We start from the raw sequence: 19,698 nt of genomic DNA, 5'->3' as shown, positions 1-19,698 counted from the left end.
AATTTCCATGTTAAAAATTAACCAGAAATTACTCTTTCAAAAGGCCTTTTTCAATGCTTTCTTCAGTGATCAAAACACACACATGGAGAGGCAGAATTAGTGGTGCATAATGAGCTCTCCTAAACTCTTCAGAATAAGGCAACCTTCCAGCTGAGATAGATCCAGCAATGCATTACTGTTGTAAAGCTCAAGCTGTGAAGACCATGTATCAGAGAGGAAGCTTTTGGGTACTGTTGTGGTTCGACATGGAAGTGAATTTTTTTCCAGGAAGTTGGGTCAAACCAATCAGTGGTCAGGTTTGGATATTGGCACCTGGAGTGACCACTGAAAGTATGGACACGTCTCTGAGAACACAGGGGGTTAAAAGCAAGAACTCCCAGGGGAACTGTCTCTTTGGTTCCGGTCATCAGAGAGTGCAGACTCTCCCCTGCCCAGCCATGGGCTGGGTGGGGGAGGGGAAGCCACGCAGCCTTGGTCCAGGTAGGCCGAGGGGCTGAGGGTCTGGAACCGAGCCAGCTCCTGCTGACGGAAGAGTGGAAAGAAGCGGAGATGCCTTTGTTTCCCCCCCTCACAGAGGGAAAGTGACAGAGAGCCTGGCAGCACCTGGAAATTTGCCAGCAGAGGAGAAGGAGAAAGGGGGGGGATGATGGCCAGCGTGGGAGACGGGATGCTGGACCGAGATATCAGCCGTCCAGGGAGTCTGAACTTTTAACCCTTTCCAGGAAATGAGGGCTTTGTAAAATATTACTCCTCCTTGATTTGTAGTGGAAGAGAGACAGTCCGGGACCTGACATGTTAGAAGAAGAAATATTTAGGTGGGAGGAGATGATGAAGTAGCTTTTGGCTGGACTTTTCTTGTTAGCCATGGACTGAACCAAAATCTCCTGCAATAGAGACTGCATTTTAGGGGGATGCAGTGGTGACCCAGGGAGACCTGCTTCAGCTTCTAACAGCACAGGAATGGCAAGAACAGAAGAAAGCTGAGGAGGGAATGGTGATGCCCTCTGTCTTCGGGAAAGAAGATGATCTCTGTTCCTGGACCCTTGGCCCCAGGGGAAAATGGGGGGGACTGTAGTCCCAGGATGAGAAGCTGAACTGTTGTATCTTTGGGTCCGTGGCAAAGCATCCTTAAAGGAGCCCTATGAGCAGTCTGTCCATGCACGGTGGTGAGAGCACTGTGACATGGAAAGGAGAGTGTCACACTGGCAGATTTTCTCCAGGCGGTTGCCATGTGTGACAGGGAAACACAGGAGGTGGCAACTGTGTTTCCTGGGGGGTCTGTGGTGCAAGAGAGACTTCTCTCTCCCTTGATAGACTGAGTATTGATCATCTGAAGGGTGGTAATTTGATCAGGAATCCCGGGTGATGTTTCATGGTGGGTGTTTTAGGAATTGGGAGGAGGAGGGGTGTTTTAAAAGGTCTTCATCCTGGATTTAGTTTATGTGTTTTCTGTAGTAGTATTAGTTTAATAAAGTTTTTTTTTCCCTTTGTTATTAAGCTTGGGCCTACTCTGCTCTGTTCCTGATAACATCTCACAGCATTTATTTGGGGAAGGTGCATTTTCATGGGGGCGCTGGCATTGCGCCAGTGTCAAACCATGACAGGTACTTGTAAGAATTTATACTTTTGCTACTAACTCCCAATTAAGAAACTTCTTGCCCAACAGAACAGAAATTTTCTGAGGGCTTTAATATCCTTATTAATCTGCAGAGGAATTCAAACCAAAGGATGAAGCCCTCTGACTTACCATAAACTGACCACAGCAAAGAAGTGGGATGTTAAAGTGACATTTTCACTGTTTGATCTAAATGTACCTCTGTCTACTGTGAACCTTCAGAAGGTAACGATGAGCAGGAATTGGAACCTCCAAAGAACACATGTGCACATGTGTGTCCACACACTGCTAGGAACAAAGGGGCTCACAAAAGCAAAGCACAGAGTACACATAGACTAAACAGAATATTAACAATGGGTCACTATTCAGCTTCTGTTTAAATAACAGTGTCAAGTGACCAGATTGGCTGGATTAGTAACAACACATTCCCTACTAAGCTTACTACAGCATTTTATCTATTTTCACAACTCAAGGAAGGTAAATCTGAAATGTGTATTCCTTGTTTTTGAGGTTAATATGACTCATAATGCAAAACAAATTCTCTTATTCTAGCTGAGATTGCTATGTTTAAATGCTAAACTCTTCCCCAGCTAGGCAAAGGATAAGTGCATGGGCCTTGGTAGCTACCAACATACTTACACAAGGCTCACTAATTCACAGTGAACTGTATATGAGGGCTTAACTAGAAACAAGATAATTAACAACTTCAATAAATTGTTATTTTAACAGAGATTACAACTTATTAAAATGCAAAACATTAATTAAAATCGTTTTTGTGTAATTACTCTTCAAACAGATCCTACTAAATGTATTTCTTGCCATGCTGGATTTACTATTTACTCTGCATTGCTCTGGCACAGATTTTAAGACACAAGTTTTAGCCTGGAATATGTATATGTATGTGTGCACATGTGTTTAAAGTATGTGGAATATCCCTGAAACATTTGATTAAGCAGAGTAGTTGGAAAGAATTACAAGAATTATGAGTAGATAAACAATAGTATGAACCCATGAAGATTTAAGAATTGCAAGGGAAGCAAAAAAGGTACTGTACCTTGTGCCAATATCCAGCCAGCTTCCATAATCTTTAACCAAAAAGAAAAAATGCTAGGAAATAAAACAACTTCGATTAGTACATCAACACTGCACAATTTGAAGAGAAAATTAAACCCAAATTTTTTCAGGCTGCTTGCTCCTAATTTCTAATTCTTCACATAGAATAAGCACAACACCTTTCCAGAAATGATTATTTGGACCACAGTAAAGAATAGTCTAGGAACCAGAAATAGATTTAACATGGTATCAAACAAAAACATCAAGAGATGGACTAAGTTCTTTCTAGCTTGGCTTGCAAAAACCAGAGAAATACCAGAACTTTTTCAAAAAGAAAAGCCAAGCCACCTTATTGTTTGAAATAACAACATGCCAAATAATGCATAGTGCCTAGAAGTTTTCATGGAATTTCAACACAAATATCTTTGGGCAACTCTGGCACTTCTCCACCTGTAAAGTGGGAGTAATGTTGGGAGAAGATAGTACTTACCTATTAGTGAATTCCCCTAGTACTAATTGGTGGCCCCATTGATTCAAGACTACAAACATATTCTCTTTTTGGCCTGCTACTTTCTCTTTTCTTGACAGAGTTCCTACAAATCTCCTACAAACCTCTTCGGTAATTTTTTTTTTTTTTTGTACACCAAGTACATTGTTTCAAAATACTTAAACCAAAATAGGAGAATACATGAGATGTAAGACTTGGATATACTGGGGCTTGCTACACCAGTAAGTACCTGTAGTCTTATTTTGGTTTAATTATACTGATTTTTATTAGTGAAATGCTATGAATGTGGTTTATTGGAATACTATTTCTTTTCCTGTGGAAGTTACCCAAAAGCAGATTAGTCACATAGACTTATTTGAAACTTGACACAGCCATACCTTCTCCTTTTCACACTCTACAGACAAATTAGCAATTATTTGGTTTTTACTCGCTGCTTTTCCTATCAGGTGATATTTACAGATCACACTGTACCAAGAAATAAGATCAGGGATGCTTACTCCAAGGGATAAAACAAAACCAGCATGTATAAAGTGACAACACCAGCTCTACCTGCTGATTTGAAAAGGTTTCTATTTACCAGTGGCACCGCTTGCTGATTTGAAGACAGCTGGAGTGGGCAACAACAACATACTTTTAATCTGCAAAAACTGTGCTGGGGGATTATTCAGCTTTGGGTTGTTTTGGCTAACTTGATTTGTGGATGCAGGCTTTCTGAAGATAGCATTTCCTGACAGCTTATTACAAAGGGCACAAAATGTCTTTTTGGATGTTGCTGATCTCCTGGATTCTGACAAGTCTAATGGAGCTGGTGGGTAAAGCATTTCTCCTTTTCCTCTCTTTTTCAAGAAAAGCTGGGGTTGGTAAAAGGTTTGGAATTCCTGAACAATTAACTAAACCCTGCACACAGCTAAAACTGATCTTCTTGTTTAATTTTTTTCCAAGGAATTTGATTGTAAAGCACATGAGGAACTCCAAATGTTAACTTATTACTTAATTTTGTCTCTTATTATTACAAGAACATTGCTTCTTCAGAAGCATTAATTACATGAAATTCGAAAAGCAGTGATTGGAAGAATTTTATCTCTAAGTTATGCTAGGATTTCAATCCAATTCTCTGCCCTAGTTAGAAAAACTTTGAAGTCTGAAATAAATTCAGATCTCTCTTGATGGAATTAGGAGAGCTCTCTGGTTCTTGATCTTATTTGAGGTGAATGTGCAACAACAACTTACCAAAGCCATAATGTCTGAAATCACAAGAACAATGAGGAAAAGGCTGCAAAGAAAAGAACCCAGCAAAGTCAGACCATCAACCTTTCTTTATGGACACAGGTATTAAATGAGTTTATTAAAACCCACAGAAGAAATTAAATAAAGATATGATTTACTGCATTTGCCTTTCGAACACTCAGGTACATTTCAATCTACTAGAAAACAATTAAAATACATGACGAGAACATCTGGCATCTACAATTTCACATTAATAGGGTTTCAATTTTGCAACGGACAAATCTAACATGAGTCATTTTTTGGAGAACAAAAGAATCTTACGAAGAGTATCTGGCCCATTCTTGATGCAGAGAGCTGTGTGCTGGTTGGACCGCATAAAGCTGATTTAGGAGCTTCGTGATGGACTCAAGAGTGAGCAAAGCTGTTTGGCAGGTACCTGAGCTGATCAGTCCCACCCTGCTGACAACCATTCTGCTGGGTCAGAGGCTGCTAAAGGAGGTGCTTGCCCTCTTCCAAATCTCTGGATGCCTATAACCTGCTCTGGGAACACCCAGAATTTTGGTGGTATGCTCCCAAACCGTGGGCCTCTTTACAGGTAGCAGTTAACTTCTGGAAGTTAGGCGTAGGCTAGTAAAAGGAACCAGAAAGGAGGAGGCAGAGCTATTTTTCCCCCCCATTAACCTAATCTCCTTTTCCTCAAACTATGTAAATCCTAAATTACATGAAAGCAATTGCTGTAACTGGTTAAAACTGGTTTCTAAGTTAATGACACTGAAGTAATGTTGTAAACAGCTGACCCATTAACAAAAGTCTTTAACTAGAGTACAGCTAATTTATCAGTACTACCATCATAAAACTAAAAATGTTTTTTTTGAAAATGTGTCCTGCTGCAGCATTGCATGAGCATGTACTGGGGAGATACCCATACCAATGCCTCCAAATGAGGAACTTGCTGATATTGCCTACATCAGTTGTGCTTCATTAGTAAATCAGGATGCAACAAACCAACTGTATCTCAGACACAGGGAAAGGCTTCTCTCTGCTAACCTATGGCTCAGATAGATAGCATGTTGCAGTAATAGTGCTTAGAAGGCACTCAGCTAGAGGGATATTTTTTAATAGGCAAGTTCCAAGAACATATTGGGACAGAATATTCTCCACTGAAAAAAAACAAAACAAAAGCCACTCTTTAATCTGTAATCAGGGACTTTAGAAGCAATTTGTCCAAATCACAAAAATCCACTTTTTGCCCTTCTGAACTGCAGGAAGCCCTTCTCAGCTGAAGGACAAGACTAATTTCAGGGCGTGTTTATACACTGCAAAGACAAGATTGTTCCCTGTGATGGCTTAATTTATCTAGCAGGGGCAGCAACAGCAGTAAGAAACGCAGCACAGACTTCAGGATGTGCTGACAATCAGAGCACAACCTCTCCGGGGATCCCAGGTGCACCTTGCGGATTCTGCCTTGTTCCCAGGCGGATGCTGTGGCACTATCACTGCATTTGTTACCTGAGCTGTTGTTACCAGCCAAATGAAGCTGGCACAAACACCAGACAGAGTTACAGTCACAGCCTCACGAAGTGGCACAGAAATACTTGTGTCCCCTGGTTTATGAAGGCAGTATCATTTCCCCTCTCACACACTCAGATGCACATTCCATAAAAGTTTGCAATATCACCAGTGCTGCCAAGGCAAGCATTCACAAATTGGGAAATGCTGACCTTTATGATGCTTGAGCCCTAGAAATGGAAACCACTAGCTGGTCATCTGAGCAACCCCAGTGCAGCCCTGCTCTTGTACAAGCCTTAGGGAACAAGGATGAACCCTTCCTTGGGGGTTCAAGGACGACGCAGGCACAGTGTGCACACAGCTAAGGCAGAGCAGGTAAAAGCGGTGGGGAGTGTCGTGCTGCCTCTCCAACAGAGAGTCAGATTTTGGGCTGCCTCACCTCTCTTTGGTAGTGAGTGGTGTTGTACAAGGAGAGAACAGGCAGGGTCAGGCAGGATGAAAGCAAACAGAAAAGCAGAAGACATCACAACAAGTGAGGGCAGCTTCTTCATGCTCAGCTGAGCGATGCGCAGGAGGAAAGTCCCTGAAGTCCTCCTGCCACACACAGGCAGGACTTTTGGTCAACCCCACACAACATCCCACAGTGACAAAATCACATGGCTGACAGGGACCTCCTCCATCACAGCACCATCCATAATATCACACGATGAGTGGAGGATTCAGTCATGTGCACTGCGTCTGTTGAGAATAGGGTGAGCAGGGCTAACAAAATAAAAGTCTTGAGACAGGGAAAACATGTTTCAAGTCTGGATACAGCACTCAGTGAGGCTGGGCACCCATACTCTGAAAAGTCCTTACAGATAGGGAAAGGACTGGCAGCCATCTGCTCCTGCTGCAAAAAATATGTAATACTGAACACATCTGGGAAGCACTGAACTGCAATGCAAGGACATCCAGTGCCTTTTTTAATGCTATTTGTGGTGAGGTCAGTGCTACAAAACCATAAATTGGTTACATTACAAATGGGCTATTTAAAAAATACTATGCTATAGGCAGAGATGCAGTATAAAGTAAAAATCAGACTTTAAATTCTGCTCATTTTTAACATTATGGAGGAAAAAGGGTCCTTCCGTGCATTGTCAATAAAGAATATTAAATATCTGATTGTTTCAGACAAGGGCAACACTTAATTTTACACTCATTTATAACAAAGGAAAAAAACCCTGAACTTGCAGAAATCACTGAAGAAAACCCCAAGCCCTAATAACAAATAAAAGCCACAATGAGATCTAATATTTTTTTTTATTAACATTGAGATTTGAAAATTCTGAATTATTCCAAAATAGATTTGAAACCCTTTCTAATGTAGAAATACAGCATGTAATGTACCTCTTAGAAGACAGCTGTGTTGTGACTTGAACAGCTTCGAAAGCACATGATACCAGAACGAACGGGATTGCAACCTGTTCAAAACACAAGCTACATTTTGGCTTATAGTCATATTTACAAGAACCTGGGCAGGTTGTGGAAACATTTTCCTGTTTTTGAAATTATCACAGAAGGGTATCTTACGAAATGAAATACTGGCTAGACAGGGTAGAAAATAATTTTGCAGGAAACATTTTCAGTTAATTAATAAAAACCTCCTTCCATGGTCATAGCTGAACTGCAGTTAAATAAGCCACGAGGTAATAATGAAAACTATAACTAAAACATATCCTCACTTCATTTATCCATTTTAGCACTAGTGATAAATACTTCAACAAGGCTTGAAGAGAGAACTAATCAGATTCAGCATCTCACATGACAGGCTGCAGAGTTTCAAGTATAAAGGACAATCTCATCACAAGCACAAAAAAGCCTGAATACAGAAGGCATTCAATAAGGCAAGGGTCACACTGCCCCTCCAGAGCCAAGTCAAGCAAATGTAAACAGTTCAGCAAATTAAGACCAAAAACTAGAAAACATGAATGCTGCCTTTTGCTCTTTCCAAAGTTGATTTGCAATCCTTATGTTAGCAGTGTATAAAGCCTGACTGCTGGCATCCAGAAGGCTTGCACTATTGATCTGTGTCATGTAGGACAACATGCAGTGTACCTGTAACTTCAGTCTGCTTCCTCTGGGACAGAAGCAGCAGAAAAGACGTGGTGAAAATACTGCTTATTTTAGTAATAACCAATAGATTCAGTGTCCCACTTCACCCCCTCTGGCATATCCTTTACTCAAATACTAGAAAAGAGCTACCACGCCTTGCCTGCAAACCAGAAATGCAATCCAATCTCTGACAGACTATTAAAAATACAGAAAATAATGGCCATTATAAAATGATAACCTAATCAGTAGAACATTCAATACCTCCATTTAATGTAATATAGATAGAGCTAATTATATATATCCTCAACATTTCTGTTGATATTATACTACAGGAAAAGTTTATAACTTTAAAAATTATTAAAGTACTTTCAACATTTGAAATTTCCATTTTAATACAATAAACTGACCAAATCCTGTTAAATTACACTTCACCACACTTCAGCTTCTCTTTTGGGAAACAAAATGATCTCTCTAGAAACACTACAAATGCGGAAAGCTTCACACGTGGTTAAGAAGCCTAATGAAGCTAAAATATATGTACACATGTTCTTTTGTGAATTGCAAAGTAACAACCATGTATGTGATACGTTATTTATTCCACAGTTCTCTGAGAAAATTTCACCAAACTAAGATTACTAACCTTCAGTAAAAGCAAGCCTCCCATCATGAAGGGACTGAACACAGTCAAGAAACAATAGACAGAAGCAGGATCAAAACTAGAGAAACATGAAAAAGACATTACAAATCTTTGAAATGGCGTTTTCCATTAAAAAAAACCCCAGCCTTTAATTACCCTGTAACACACTGGGTTGTATATACATTTTTAAACAAGGCGTCCAATTTTATCTTCTCTTGATGAAATATTAAATCAGCAGGGACTGCCAACCTCACCTTTCTTTCTCTACAATTTTTCTCTCATTGTGTTTTTCAAGGTGCCATGCTGTTGGTGGGCAACCAAGCTGTCTCTGCTCATCCCATCAATAACATCTAATGGAATTGAGACAGCCTTACAACCAACAAGCTCAGGCTCTTAGGGAAGATGTTACAGAGAGCAGAAACAAAATAAATTGTTATCCTTCCACTGATTACTGCTTTGATTCTGCTGCCCTGATTTTGCTAACTAAATTTACATTTAGTATGTCAACTGCAGGAAGAATTTTTGTACTCTGTGTCTCAAATAAATTAATAAAATTTACCTGTTAATAGAAGCTATGTTTCCAGTGCCAAAAAAGGCTGTCACTATGAAGAAAACCTAGATGTATTTAAGGAAAATACACTACAGAAATGGCTGCAATAAAATAAAATCCACATTTCTCCTCCTTCATTCCAATTTACTTTCAAAATCTGTCATGAAACCACAAGAAGCTGATCCACTGTTACAGGTTTACAGTGCATTAAGAAAGCCAAAGTATTTTCTAGCTCTACCCTAGATTTCACACACAGCTATATCAATTTTAAAACACACATACTGCCTAGGTAAGGTTTTAGAGCCTGCCTTGAGGCCCCTGTAAGAAAGCTGCAGCTGGCTTTTTGGATCCCTGCCTAGCAAGATAGGAACATGCCTGGACCACAAACCCAGCAATGCACTCAAACACATGCTTTTGCAGAAAGTAATGACACAGGCATGTGTTCTGCACGCCAAAAAAGATGGCTTTATTGAGGAACTGACTATGAAAGAGGTTCGTTTATTGAGGAATTGACCATGGCTCTTAAAGGCTAGAGGCTCTTATGCTATCCTTACTATAGATTTTTTTTTTGCCCAAAGATTATGCTGAGTCTACCCATGGCAATACAGGACTCCCATTTTCTTCGTCAATTGAGGGAGAATGACTCCAGCAGTATCTGTACAGCTAGAAGTTTTTTAATAAACCCTACCTTTTCCATCTAGATACAACACTTGCTCCTACATGAGCCCATGAAAGGTATTTTCTTGCTCCTGAGCTCATTGGAGCCCATTATAGCTAACATGGCTTCAGCTGAAGAATGGTTTTTAACTTATTTTGCATAAGGCAGAGGGTCATAAGTCAGTGAGGATGGGCTGCTGTTGCCAGAGCTCCCGCTGGTCCTTTTGCTCCCGTTATAGCTCCTGCACTGGATCATTTAAGTCTCTCCATAAACAATTTGTTACCAACTCTTCAGTAGAATCATTGGGATTCTGCATGCAATATTCTGGAAGGATTAGGTCAGCATAACTGAAGAAATCAGGCTTCCCAAGAGTATCACATAATTTCAAGTTTAGTAACACGGCAGTCTAACAGCCTAGCGTGGTTCTGCTGGTTGAGATTTATAAGAGGAACAGGTCTGCAATAAAACAAACAAGAAAATACCAGTAACACATGGGTCTAATCAAAATGCTAAGCATGAGCAATCTGAATCTTTTCCTCAAAGACCAGACTCTGTGATTTCTCAGCAGATGCCAGCTACTGGGCCCGATACAGGAGCCTCGGGACAGCCTTAAGACACACAGTTCACAGGCCTGTAGTTGCAGTATGACTGCTCTAGCAGAAAAGGTTTCTCCTCTATTTCTAAACATTAAACAGCACCTAAATTTAAAAAAAAGACACAACATGTTTTGAGCAGGCAAAGGAGATCTGCAAATTGGTTATTTTTTTCAGGAGCCGAGCAAAACACATCCAAGTGTTTCAAAGTAGTGCTTTACAGTGTGAGGACAGGAAAAAGCTTCAACTCTGTGCAAGCACTGAATTATCAAAACTGTTGTCATCACAAATGCAAATGCAAAACATAGCTTCACACTAGCTGCTATGAAGAAAATTAACTCTAGCCAAAACCAGCACAGCTGCATTCCAGTGTTAAAGAAGTACTATGCTGGAGCTTTAAAAAATACACTTGGATTAGTTGATTTTTTTTTTACTAGTACTTAGCAACTGACAGAGAGCAGTAGCTTTACTAAAGTTAGCATATTTTTTGTTAAAATAGCAAATTAAATTGATGCATTTATTGCAAGGTGTCTCAGCTCTTTTTAGGTATACTAAAGCAAAGACAAACATCAAACATCTAGCAAATTGTTTTGCCTTCTTTCTTAGTATTAATCTGCCTTCTTAAATTGGTATCTGTTACACTCTGCTGCAGGTTCCCAATGTCCAAAAACAGAGTTCCAAATTCCAAAAGTGTGGACTCTGTGACTGTGACCCACCCTCTCAGATACAGTAACTCACCTGCACGAAATCCCCCTATATTCCAGACTAGCTCAATTTCTCTCCCATTTGCCCATCCATCATCGTTGCTGCCAAATAGCTCTCACTTAATTGCAGTTCCACAATGGAAGAGAAAAATGACAATGTTATCAATGTAGAGTATTTAAAAAAAAAAAAATCAGATGCAGCATCAGTTACAGGAACACAAACTAACTGCCATATTAGTGAACAAACAGCTCCTTGCTCCTAAGACCATATAATTTCTAACAGCAGAAATCACTTAAGATATAAACAATTCTAGGCCAGATTCTGGGAACATGTTTCACTACAAGCCTGCAGGAACTTTCCTACTTGTTTCATCTGCCTGCTACCTAACATGTGCTTCCTAACACACTGCCATGCTCTAAAAATGAGAGTAACTTTAATATCACCTATTTGAACTGATTTGTGAAGGTGAGCTAATTCCCTCCAGCCAAAATGTAGTCAAACAAAACCAAACTGAAAACAGAACTCCTCAGAAGAAAATTTACCTCAGCTGCAATGGTCATAAGTGGGCAAGGAGCCAGATTCTAAAACTGCATTTTTAACTACTTGATAAAATGCATAATGTACAAGACCATTGCCTTTTGAGCGATATGAATCAAATCATCTTTACCAGCTCCTGTTCTCAGTGAGTACCAGGCTACAAATTTTGACTGCAGGTTCTTTTGAAACAAACCCTTGTTTTGCCCTGGAGTGCAGCAACCAGCCAAAGGATACAAAGAAGAAGGACCTCCGGACATCATCCAGGTGGAGCTGTCGAAACTGAGTTATATCCATAGTACAGGTGAAGTTGAAAACAGCAAGCTGGAAAGACAGCAGAAGGAATCAACACCAAATATTAACTAATAGACTTTGATAGAGCCACCATATTTTTACTGAAATGAATGAGAAAGAAACCTACTTCCCTATTGCCTGTTATTAGAGTATTATAATAAGGACTGCAAACATTTCCAATGTTTTTATCATACTTTAATGAATTAATGAATCTGCCAGAAAGATGTACAAGTGAGATGATCAAATGAACAGTGAAGCTTTCACTGTTAGCTAAACTACTATGACTCAGACTTATAACCATCTTTTTTCATCAGAAACACCCCTCCTACACACATACCCTTCCACTGCTCACATGAGCATATGGATAAAGATGTTCAGAAATAAAAGACTGCAATTATCCTGATTTGACTTATTTTGTGAGTGAAAATAGTAAAATACTCTCCATCTCCTTCACTCAGTCCTCAGCATAATATCACTTGACTTGAAGAGAAATCTTCATGGAATTTAAGAGGTCAGTGAACTCCTTTATATTGGGGGAAAATAGACATTCAAGACTGATAACATTTTAATTTAAAATAATCTCTTATCATCAGAGAATTGAGCTGCATTCTCTAATACATGATTTACTTTGCAGCATATATTAACAGGCATTCTAGGGATATTTTCTGATGTAAAAACAGGAAGAAGGGGTAAGCATTACTGTTCCTTTCACTTGAACCCAAAAGGTTCAAGTAAATGTTGACAAACAGCGAGTGACAACTTAAAACATAATTACAGCCTACCTATGTTTTTTTCATTTGCATTTATTAGTAAAGTGTTCATCACTGTTTAATACTACTTTAACAGAATTTTATTTTACAATGAAGAGAACATCAGACTAACAGCAGACAGGCAAGCATCACAGATGCCTTGTAACAAGATGCAAAAGATCGAGTGGGTTCTAGAGTGGAAGAGAAAATATATCCCCCACAGATGCTAAACACCTTCAACCACAATTGTGGCATCACACTAATTGTAGTTGTTATATTCAGATTCCATCCCTATTTTTTAAGATGCTATAAAACACAATCACACAAATTATCATAAGTAAAGGTAGCATAAATAGAAAATTATTCCTGGTTTTATTTCTGTTTTTTAGCCTTGAATTGTAAATCCTACTCTCTCAAATTTCAAAACTGTCTTGCATGTAGGAGCACCACAAAACCACAGTATGTGTCAGGTCTGCTCTGACGACTGTCTTGGCTCAGGTTTCAACCTCCAGGACTTCTTCCTAATTATTAAGAGCTGCAAAAGGAAGGAAAGATGTGTACCAACACTTCTCTTCAAGTGACTCTGGCCACTCCCATGCATGTGCCAGGAGGGCTTGTCTGGGAGAAGCCAGGGAGAGCTGTGGTGCACACTTACCTGGCTCCAAGGACCCAAACCACTGTAACTGACACTTTGTATCTGACCAAAACAGTGGCACAGCCCCAGTTTGTTCAACTCTAGACCTAATCTAAGAGCTAAGTTGCAGTGTGAGCAGCACAGCCTTTGCAAATTGTTGACAATATACTAAATTTTAAGGTGGAAAAAGTTGCATTGGTTACAAAATTCCCTTTTCTCCTCCAGGCAAATCTGAGAAGGTGCTAGTTCGAAGTTGGTCTCCAGTTACTTATCAGTCTAAACAAAAGTAAGTCTCCATCCTTAGACAAAGAGAGGATAAAGCCAAATTAAGATTTCTAATATTTCCTATGGGTCTTTTCAGAAATCTAATAATTTATTTTCAGCCTCTCGCTCGTGAGTCTGCAATCAGACCAAAAGAAGTACTGCAACATTGTACTTACTCTGAAGAGTTACTGCACCTTATGCTGAATTATCACTACACTTGACAGAGACAGCTCTGTAGCCTACAGACCATACCACTGTGTCTTAGTAAGTCAGACTGTCTTCCTGCATCACTAGAAATGGCTCTGATGTGCAACATCTTCAATAACATGAATTACAAATCTTACTTACAAAGTCATATTCCTAGTTCATGAAACAGCTAATACTGGCTTCCCAAACTGAAAAGAAACATGAAGTGTTGCTCTCTGAAAACCACTCAGAATATTTATTACAGCCTCAAAAAAAAAAAAACAAAACTGTTAATTAAATTGATATATCTATCAAGAACTGTTACCTTTGGTTTGAGTGAAAGACCGTAGTGCTGCAGTGCTTCTTGTTCCATATTTATCCACACAAACATCAAACCAAACAGTGCCAGTGGAAAGAGAGCTTCATATCTGAAAAGTAATGTAATAATCATAGTAAGTGCAGTTGCTGACAACTAATTAACATCAAATGCTGACATGTTTCTTTTCTTTTTTCTTCACACAAAAGATATACCAAGACCTAGTGGCATTGTTCCCCTTCTTTCCCCATTTCTGAATACCACAGTTGGTTGAATTTTAAAGCCATAAAGTAGTTAAATGGCCAAAGTAGGAGAAACAGAGCTTGCTTCAGCTTTCTCATGTTTTGTATTTTTTTGTTCAATGGCTACCACAATGCTGGATGAGTGCCTTTTTTAATTTTAACAAAACTGTTAAATAAAGTTAAAAGAAATAGGGAAAAAAAACCCTAATTGACATTAATTTTCTACAAAACGGAGTATTTTTCGATGAGAGCAACTTGGAACTGAGGGGTTACAGTTCAACTTAAACAGCAGCTAGAGATTGTGCCTTTTTAGGACCTAATCATATAAACTTATTACGGTGATTTCAGTTTGGTTCTAAGGAAAGACACATCTGTATAATAAAAGACACATTACATTTCACTTCAGTGAAATGCGCTTTTCTTCACTGTATTCCAATCCTCTACAATAGTAGCATCAAGTCACACTCTAACCATGGCCACTAAGCTGTTCTAGCTACACCTCCAATCTCTGAGGACTACTCCTGGCTCCTAGAGCACACAAATTCCAAAGTATAAGTGCATTTATGTGAGGGATTAATACCCCCAGATAACATAAGGGAGTAAACTGAAATTGGATAACATTTAGTTTCTCCAGTTGCACTTCATGGTACCTCCCAGGCTTCTTTCTGTTGGGATAAAATTATAATACTGATACTGACTGTAATATTGATACTGACAAGACTGTAAATGTTTCCCTTTTTATTTTTTCTTCTTAGACAAACACCTGTTGGTCTAGAAAATAAGGAAATCACTGGAGTTAATCTTGGTATTGTTTCTGTTGGGCTACAAAGCAATTTCAAACTAGAACAAAAAAATTTGAATAGACATTTCCACTTTAATTATCAGAACCACAGGCAGCTAAACACAAAGATGAAATAGTTATTTTGTCAGTAATAGAAACACTACAACCCTTATAATGGTCTACACTTGCCTTCAGATTAAATGCTTTCAACAGTGTCGGTGACAAGTGGTTGTATGCAACCATGCTCTTCAGCTGGCTTCAGTATTTGCACTTAACTACCCCTAGAGAGGTGCTGCAATTACCCAGGCAATGCACTGGGTTACCAGTACATGACAGAAGAATGCCTGAGGAGAGAAACATTGGACACTTTTGGCATCAGTGCCTTGGGTTTTGTTTTCCCTTTTAAGAATCATTCCAAAATTTTTTCATCTATTTGGACATTGTAGGAAGACAGCAGAGAGCCGTCAGCATTTACGTGGTCTGATGCAGGGCCAAAATACAAAGAGGGAGATTGCCAGCCTCAGAGAGAACAACATTCATGCTCTATACAGTAGCCAGCACAGGCTAAGAAGGTTGAGTTAAGAATGTGTGTGCAGTCAGGAGTAACATTAGGATCAAAATCTTAATGGGGAAGTGGGAGGAAGGAGAGGGAGAAGACTGGAAAAAAAAAAGGAGATGCTTCAACTAAAATGAGTGTCCACAGGAGGCAGCTATTGCAAAATGTCTGCTGCAAGATGTTTTATTCCACTTAATTTTCCAGTGTAATTAAATCCAGAGGATAAGTGGGAGGGGAGGCGGAAAGAACAGTTCCTATACTCCCCATTAATTATGCTCTTAAGAGCTACCAAGTCTGAGAAAAAAGAAAGGGTTGGCTGATGTAGTGTTTTCTTCATTTAAAACATCAGAGGAATTGACTTTTATCCAAAAAGAAGCAAGGTCTAGTCTTTATGGAAAAAACATCCCTTTGAAAAAAAATTACTTCCACAAAATCTCTCAGAATACAATTTTCCCTCATTTTAAGACTACCTGTTTCCTGGCACACATCATTCAAGCCATAACTAGATACCAGTGTTGAGCATCTGGGAGAGATGCCATTTCCTTTTTTTTGTGAGCAGAAAAGCACACATCAAAACATAAACAAAACCAGACTTTCTTATTTTGGTGCAAGATCGTTTGAACATACACCCTTCCAGCCACTGCCTTGTCTAGTTGAAAGGAATGTCAACAAACTGTGTTTATAATACAAGGAAGAACATGAAAGCTCCCCTGAAATTTTATTTAGTAAACTAAACAAGAAGATAAATGCTGGAAGCACACGTTACACCTTTAACAGAAATGGGCATGACATGAAGAAGTTTCACATGTAGTCCTGGATTTCCATATGCAAAACAACCTAAATAGAGTAAGAATGAAGTACCCTGTGCTGAGGAGCAGGTAGGTGGACATCAGGGAGAGCAATATGCTGAACAGTCTCTCAAAGAGAAACGTGGGGCTCAGTAGCAGCAACACTGGGGAAAAAACTGCAATAAGAAGAAGAGATCCATCAGTCATATCGTGCAAAACATTTCATCCTCAGTGACAAGATAACTTTCCTCAAATCTTGACATTTTATGTACAGAAATTCTATACAGATCATATATGACCCTCTATTTTCAAAACTTACTTTTGCTAAAGAAAATACAATGTTTGGAATGTTTCACATTCATCAAAAGTAATTTCAGTTCTGTATCATTTTAATTCCCTGTCTTTCCATGTCACAGCCTTTATAATTTCTCATGAACTGATGTTACTAAGTTTTTAAGATGATGCAGAAGCCTTACCCTAAAATCCAGTCAAACCTGACTGTTCAATACTACTCTGAAAACCACTTACCATGGCCCTGAGGACCTCTGGCAGCTCAAAAACTGCAGTGACAAAGCTACTGCTCCACTAGATTAGAACCATAGAAAGGCTTGGGTTGGAAGGGACCTTAGAGATTACCTAGTTCCAAACTCCCTGCCATGGGCAGGGACACCTTCCACTAGGACCAGGTTGCTCAAAGCCCCATCCAACCTGGCCTTCTATTCTTTGTAATTAGATTAGGAACTGGGCTACTGCAAAAGTGAGTAAAGAGGAAGAAAAACAGGAAAGATGGCCCGTGTTTGAAAAAGGGAAAGGGAGAAGGACAAGCATTGCTGTGACCTAATCTTTAAACCTGTTTTTCTAAATATGAAAATTGCATGTTTATAAAAAGTATGCTGACAAATAACATTAATGTGATTCTTCACTGCAGTATAGGAACTTCACATTACTGAATCATTCAAAGGTTGCATCACAACAGTAAGTCAAAATTAATAATCACTCTAAGGAACACAAAACTATAAGATATGGAAAGTACTCCCTTGTGATTATCATCATTGTATACATTAGTATTTATAGTAAACATAACAAGGAAAGAGAGGTAAGGAGGTTTCTTAGTCCTGTGGGTCAGTATGTTTTATTTCCTGGCTTTCAGTCTTGGCCACTGCTACAATTACAGAATAAGTGACATCAAGGGGCTCCAAAAAGTCCCAATTCAAGGAGGGACTCCAAGGACCTCACTGAAAGAACAGTTGGAAATAAAATTCAGCATGGCAACTGGCCCCTGTAAATGACACTGAACATATCAAATGTGTATCACTCTGAGTGCAATCACAGATGATGAGAACAGATGAGTGGCTAGTAGGTGATTATTAGTCTTTCTCTTCCATCTGTGATGCAATACATCAGATATTAATCATAAAACAACCTGTAGGTTTCTGGCTGACCTACACAAACCTCTTTATATGACCCCTGCACACAGTTGTGACACCAAATTCCTCAAAATTTAGCAAGTTTCTATGATAAATTCCCACAGATGAAAATTTTAAGATATAATATACATTCATTTAGAAATGTCTGCTAATATTAAGAAGGTTCTGAAGAACATGGGAAGCAGCTGAATTAACGTTACACCTCCTGGTTTTGCAGCTATGTTTGCAGTTAAGTACACTGTATGAGCCATACAGTGTTACAGCTAAAGCCACTTGGACACAGGCCTGCAGGAACCCAGCCATCACTAATTCATTTGCCTGGTTCCTTAAATATCAGTGTTTCTCAAAAAAAAAAAAAAATAGGTCAAAGTTAGAATTTAAACAGTTAGGCTTCATATTAATCAGGATAAATAGCTGAAAAGGGGGGCAAAAATTCCCTAGAAAACTTCTGAAGTATTATTATGATCCTGACACAGAAATAAAACAGTATTATTATGAACAAATACTGTTAACTGTGTTTCTAGTTCTATAAATAGACAGAGATGCAAAATGAGAGTTCATTAAAAGTGCCATTCTTCCACAACTATGCAAAAAGACAAAGAGGAGTTGGACCACCTGTAATCCCACCAACCTTAGAAAAGCTACAGTAGAGCTTGATATCTTAATTCTTATGGTATCCCATTTGTGGTACACACTGGCAACAAGGCAGGTGCTAGTTATGGTTATGGTAATGACAAGGCATTTCTCTCCAAGAGAAGCATTGAGGATATTTTGGATGCCTTAGTGTTTTACCTGCTTATTTCTGTGTTTAATTATGGAAAGCAATTTCAGCAAGCACACAAAACTCCTATCTTGTATATCATATTCACTTAGAATGATTACTTCCAGTCTGAAAGACTTTGCTAAAATATTCACTACTTCTGTGGCAGCAGGTAGATATTTTGAGTACCTACAGTTTGCTTCACAGTTAGCTTTATTTTTATCATCACCCACAACAAAGAGAATTTCTAATATACTTTTTCCTCATAACTCTAAACCTCTTTGACTGCCTGAATCATCCCTTAGATGAAAAATGTTTCTCTTTCATCCCTACACAGAAGAGAAATATAACCTTTACACTCAATTCCTGCTCCAGTAAGCCAAGCAGGACTTCATCGATTTCATTGACTTTACAACTGTGAGAAATTCATCCACACAGAGATCCCCATTTAGCTTAGCAGTCTACAAAGAGTTAGGGGAGCATGATGGAAAGGAAAATGCTCTGAAAAAAAATGCATTACTAAGAAAGCATTGCTCACACACAATGGTAACAATCACTGAACTTAATCTTGAATCCATTTGCTGAAACAGAAGCAGGATTGCTAAAACTGACAAGATCTGCTTAAGTTAAAACAATGTCATCAGTACACGAATGAACAAGACAACCAGCAAGTAGGTAACATGGGCCAAAGTTCTTTCATTGAGCTATGTTTAAACTCCTGATCTCAACTTGTAGCAAAAAGCTGCTACCAAACTTTATATGGATATGTTTAGCTCTAAAACAAATCCCACATTTCAGATCACTCAAGGATAAACAATGATTAACACTGTCTAATGGAGCCCTATAGAAATTATTTTATATCTGAAATATGAAGGGTATTGCTTCACTGCATTCCAGAACTCCAGTAACAATTGCATTTGCTCTGTTTAATCATGCTAAGATTTCTGAATGGTGAAAAATTCATAGACTTGAAAATTGCTTTTTTCTTTAATAATTATATATTAACAGATATCAAAAT

The 19,698-nt window shown here is 38.9% G+C and overlaps 1 protein-coding gene across 1 annotated transcript in view; it reads right to left on the bottom strand.

The window, feature by feature from the left end:
- Window positions 1-19,698, bottom strand: part of PIGN (phosphatidylinositol glycan anchor biosynthesis class N) — an 86,149-nt gene that overhangs the window by 7,198 nt on the left and 59,253 nt on the right. Inside the window, exons 20-27 of the mRNA XM_053984037.1 lie at window positions 16,567-16,669; window positions 14,136-14,238; window positions 11,921-12,007; window positions 9,203-9,258; window positions 8,647-8,722; window positions 7,302-7,375; window positions 4,407-4,449; window positions 2,670-2,722 (exon numbers count right to left, since the gene is read on the bottom strand). Of these exons, the coding sequence (XP_053840012.1) occupies window positions 2,670-2,722; window positions 4,407-4,449; window positions 7,302-7,375; window positions 8,647-8,722; window positions 9,203-9,258; window positions 11,921-12,007; window positions 14,136-14,238; window positions 16,567-16,669 (595 nt within the window). The remainder of the gene's footprint in view (window positions 1-2,669; window positions 2,723-4,406; window positions 4,450-7,301; window positions 7,376-8,646; window positions 8,723-9,202; window positions 9,259-11,920; window positions 12,008-14,135; window positions 14,239-16,566; window positions 16,670-19,698) is intronic.

This window comes from Vidua macroura, chromosome 1 (genome assembly GCF_024509145.1).
Source record: "Vidua macroura isolate BioBank_ID:100142 chromosome 1, ASM2450914v1, whole genome shotgun sequence".
Taxonomy (NCBI): Eukaryota; Metazoa; Chordata; class Aves; order Passeriformes; family Viduidae; genus Vidua; species Vidua macroura.
This window is presented reverse-complemented; position numbering and strand designations above follow the sequence as displayed.